The sequence below is a fragment of the Atta cephalotes genome (genome assembly GCF_000143395.1).
Source record: "Atta cephalotes unplaced genomic scaffold scaffold00097, whole genome shotgun sequence".
Lineage (NCBI taxonomy): Eukaryota > Metazoa > Arthropoda > Insecta > Hymenoptera > Formicidae > Atta > Atta cephalotes.
Window position 1 is genome coordinate 32,991 of NW_012130161.1, and position 4,594 is coordinate 37,584.

General features: G+C 33.5%; 2 protein-coding genes across 2 annotated transcripts in view; one reads left to right on the forward strand and one right to left on the reverse strand.

Annotated features, from left to right (window-relative positions):
* The first annotated feature begins 196 nt into the window (after positions 1–196).
* Positions 197–3,992, forward strand: LOC105624934 (IWS1-like protein). Its single transcript, XM_012206277.1, has 7 exons — positions 197–209; positions 528–654; positions 739–2,373; positions 2,493–2,853; positions 2,940–3,229; positions 3,305–3,416; positions 3,870–3,992. Exons 1-7 carry the CDS (start codon positions 197–199, stop codon positions 3,990–3,992), a joined length of 2,661 nt encoding a protein of 886 aa, XP_012061667.1.
* Positions 3,993–4,353: 361 nt separating this feature from the next.
* LOC105624960 (protein inturned) overlaps positions 4,354–4,594 on the reverse strand; it is an 8,249-nt gene continuing 8,008 nt past the window's right edge. Inside the window, exon 11 of the mRNA XM_012206302.1 lies at positions 4,354–4,380. Coding sequence (XP_012061692.1) covers positions 4,354–4,380 — 27 coding nt within the window. The remainder of the gene's footprint in view (positions 4,381–4,594) is intronic.

Consider the following 4,594-nt stretch of genomic DNA (forward strand, 5'->3'; position numbering starts at 1 on the left):
TACTGGAACTGATAGGAACTTCTCTTCGATACTTATATGAAAAGAAGTGGCACGCTGTGAAAAATACATAATTTTGAACTGTTAAAGATATAAAAGAACATAACGACGGTTATGTTCAGTGACTAATTAGCGTAACATTTTTATTAATTTATCGTGACAAGAGGCTACGTTTTTTACCTCATTAAACATAGATGCCATGGGTTTTGAAGGTAAGGATAGTTATTTACATTATTGCTTCACTGAAAAACCCAAACTTTGTTCAAGACATTTTATTGCCTTAATATATGTAAAAGAAAATTTATACGAAAACATGATGTTTTGAGGTACACAGATACATTTTTATAACATATATTAATTCAAAGAATGTTTTCAGAATGTAAACCATAAGAATGTTTAAAATAATATAAAAATATATATACGTGTCATATCATTATTTGTTCATTATTTTATCTAATTATATATTATCTTTTTTTTAGAGATTTTATAAAAAGAATCACGTATCATACTTTTTTCTTTTTCTTTTTAAGACGAAAGAAGTGATTCGGATGAAGAACATGATAAATCTAGAAGCAGTACTCCAGATTCGCAGAAATCAGGTAGCAATGCAGCAAGAAATAGATCACATTCTGCAAGTCCAAAATCTTCACCTGCTAGGTATTTAATATTTATATTTTACTTGCTTAATTATCTCTATATTTTTTAAAATAATTTTTGGAATAAAAATTCTTTTGTTTTTAGGTCAAATCAATCATCTCCGACGCGAAACAGATCACCAGCTTCTGCCCGTTCCAATGCAAGTTCTAGAAAGTCTTATTCTAGATCATCATCCAGATCACCTTCACTGAATGGATCCATCTCACCAATGAATAACAAAAGAAGTATATCTAGATCACGTTCTAAATCCCATTCTCCAAAACATATAGAGACAATTGCAAGAGATGGCTCACAATCACCGGCGCATTCACCGCGCTCTATTAAATCTGGTTCGAGATCTCGAAGCTCCTCTCACTCTTCGTCTAAAAGTTCACATGCAGCATCAAGAAATAATTCACGTTCTAGATCAAGATCAAATTCTCCAAAGTCAAATAATATTCCATCTAAATGTATATCTTCAAAGGCAAATTTTCAGTCTTCTAAATCTCCTTCGCCGCGGGCAATTTCTAAATCGCGATCTCGTTCGAGATCTTTTTCTCGATCCCGTTCTGGCTCTCCAAAAACATCGATACATTCACGCTCCCGATCGAGAACTCCCAAGTCTTTCCAATCAAGATCCAGATCAAGATCAAGATCAGGATCGGTAAATCCTAAACAAATCAAAGCTGGTTCAAGATCAAGATCTCTATCTGAATCCAAGAAAGGTTCTCGTTCGCCTTCAGTATCGTCAAATCGATCTCCAGTGAGGCAATCAAGATCAAGGTCAAGATCAAAATCACATTCTGTGAATAGTTCTAGAAAAGGTTCTCCAGATTTAGGGAAAAGCCCTCGATTTAGATCTCGTTCCAATTCGGCAGATAGAAAGTCTAAGTCAAGATCTGTATCAAGATCCGAATCTAGAAAACAATCAAAATCACCCTCGCGAGAACGGGCTTTGTCACGTTCAAAATCCAAATCGAAGTCTAGATCCTTGTCGAGTTCAAGAAAAGGTTCGCGTTCACGATCGCGATCAAGATCACAAAAATCTGGATCTAGAGGAAAATCAAGGTCTGTATCGGATTCACGTAAAGCTTCCGTATCTCCTACACATTCAAGAAAGAATTCTCGTTCAAGATCCAGATCTAGCTCGCGATCCAGTAAATCTAAATCGAGATCCCGTTCTGTTTCAAGAGCTTCGCGATCGAGATCTCATTCTGGATCCAGGAAATCAGTATCGAGGTCGAGATCGCGATCTCGTTCAAGATCAAAATCTGGCTCAAGATCGCATTCAGGCTCACGTTCAGGATCAAGATCGAAATCAAGATCCAGATCAAGATCAAAGTTACCCTCACGATCAAGATCGCATTCTAGATCGAGATCAAGGTCTGGCTCAAGTGCCAGATCTAGACATTCATCACATTCTAAATCTCGATCTAGATCCATCTCCGGATCTAGAAAATCCAGAAGTCCTAGCAGAGATTCGGATAAAATAATTAGAAAACGAAATAGAGCATTATCAGATTCTGAAGAAGAGACTGATGAAGCTAAAGCAAAGAAACTAATGAAAAATGCTTTGTCGGATTCCGAGCATGAAGATGGAAACGAAAGAAAAAAAGATGACGAGATGCATCAAGAGAAGGAAGGCGAAGATGAGGAAAATAAGCAATTAGATATATCAATTGTCCATGATCAACAGGATAACGAAGATTCTGACGATGGAATTATTACTGGTAGTGGAATGTAAGAATATATTTAACTGCAAGATCTAAAATTAATATAAAATATATCGAAGGATTAATTAAAATTAAAAAATGCGATAAAATTTACTAAAACAAAAACGTATCTAATATTATTTTCAGGGATGATATGTTGTCGGATTTTGATCGTATGTTAGCACGAAAAAAAGAAGAACAATCTCGTAGACGTAAACGAAAGGACATTGGTATCATTAATGATAACGATGATATTATAGCACAGTTATTATCGGACATGAAAGTCGCAGCTGAAGAAGACAGAAAGTTGAATCATCAAAATAAACCTGCTACAAATAAGATTGCCATGTTGTCGAAGGTATTGTCGCAGCTGAAAAAGCATGATCTACAATTGGCTTTCTTAGAACACAATGTCCTATCTGTTCTTACTGACTGGTTAGCACCAATGCCTGATCGTTCGTTGCCATCTCTTAAAATCAGAGACAATCTTCTAAAATTGTTATGGGAGGTAAGATTATAAGATCATGAAATAAGTCCATTTGATAAAAAGAAACATATTTATATCACTTTATTTATTTATTACGTCATTTATAGTTTCCAAAAATTGACCAATCTTCGCTGAAGCAATCTGGTATTGGAAAGGCTGTGATGTATCTTTATAAACACCCAAAAGAAACTAAGGAGAACAAGGAACGCGCTGGAAAATTGATCAATGAGTGGGCCCGACCTATTTTTAATTTATCGGCAGACTTCAAGGCGCTTTCGAAAGAAGAGAGGATGCAGAGAGACTTGGAGCAGACACCTCAAAAGAGAAGAAAAATTGAGGATGGAGGATCTTCTCAAAAATCGCAGGATATTAATAAGGCCTTGAAAGGGGATTCCAAGTACAGTTGATAATATAATCGTTAATAATTAATATTAGTTGTTACATTGCATTGAACTTTTTCTATATCTTATAGACCATTGAGACCGGGAGATCCTGGATGGGTGGGAAGGGCTAGAGTTCCTAGGCCATCTAACAAAGATTATGTCATACGACCTGACTGGAAATCAGATATTGATATTAGTAGGGTAGGTATTTGTTATTATTTATTATGTATAGAATTGGCATAAAAATTAAAACTTCTTTTCTTTAGAGACATAATTGCTATATAAATATGTTCAATTATTTATAATTATTCATTTTATTGGGTTGTCCGGAAAGTTCATGCCGATTTTGAAGGAAAATTGAAACGCAGAAGATTTAAATTTTAGTATACATTTATTAAATTATACAGGTTAGTCGGCATGAACTTTCCGGACAACCCAATAAATTTTATTTATAAAATTTTGCATTTAAATTTTGGATAAAATTGTTCACTTCTAAATTTCTAATCCAACTTATTAATATTTAATGTTTATGTTCTCCTCAGTATCTTGCTTCATAATATTGAAGATTTTTGATTATATAAAACGTATTTTGGTTATATAAATTATGTCATTACAATTTTTTATACACAATTGTAATTTCGTTAATCTGTGCAGAGCACCAAGAAACAAATGAGCCGATTTGAGAGACACATGAAGAATTACATGGACAGTAAACGTATGAAATCTGCAAGAAGAGCAGTAGATATATCTATAGAAGGTCGTAAAATGTCTTTGTAATATCGTGATTTTTATGCTTTGTACAAGGTTGGAATAAATCTGTGGCAATGTCTCCTAATGATGCGCAGGAAAAATTTGATTTAATTTTTGCGTAAATCTCGGGCAAATTAAAGATAAATTGCAAAACACAAAGTTGCTTATTCTCTTTCCAACAATTGGTATTACATGTTTATTTGCAGATGAAAAAAAAAGAAATAGTTGTAGTTTCATTTGAAGATAAGCTGATAGTAAAAGAATTATGCAATTTTGTTTGAAAATACAAAAAATACAAAAAAATACAAAAAATAATTACATTTAAAATATTTTAATCAGATTGTTCCAATCAATTTTGACTAAAAAATCTAAGGATATTGTTTATGGATTAAGCATCGCTAATGTATTGTTTAGTCTGTATATATAGAATTAAATAAAGATGCATGTTTGAATTTATATACATTTTATTTTGTATTTAGCTGACTGAATTAAACATTTCATATATAAGCAATTAAAAGAGATGTTTTATACACATACATATATACGTGTGTGTGTGTGTGTGTGTGTGTGTGTGTGTGTGTGTGTGTGTGTGTGTGTGTGTGTGTGTGTGTGTGTGTGTGTGTGTAGTA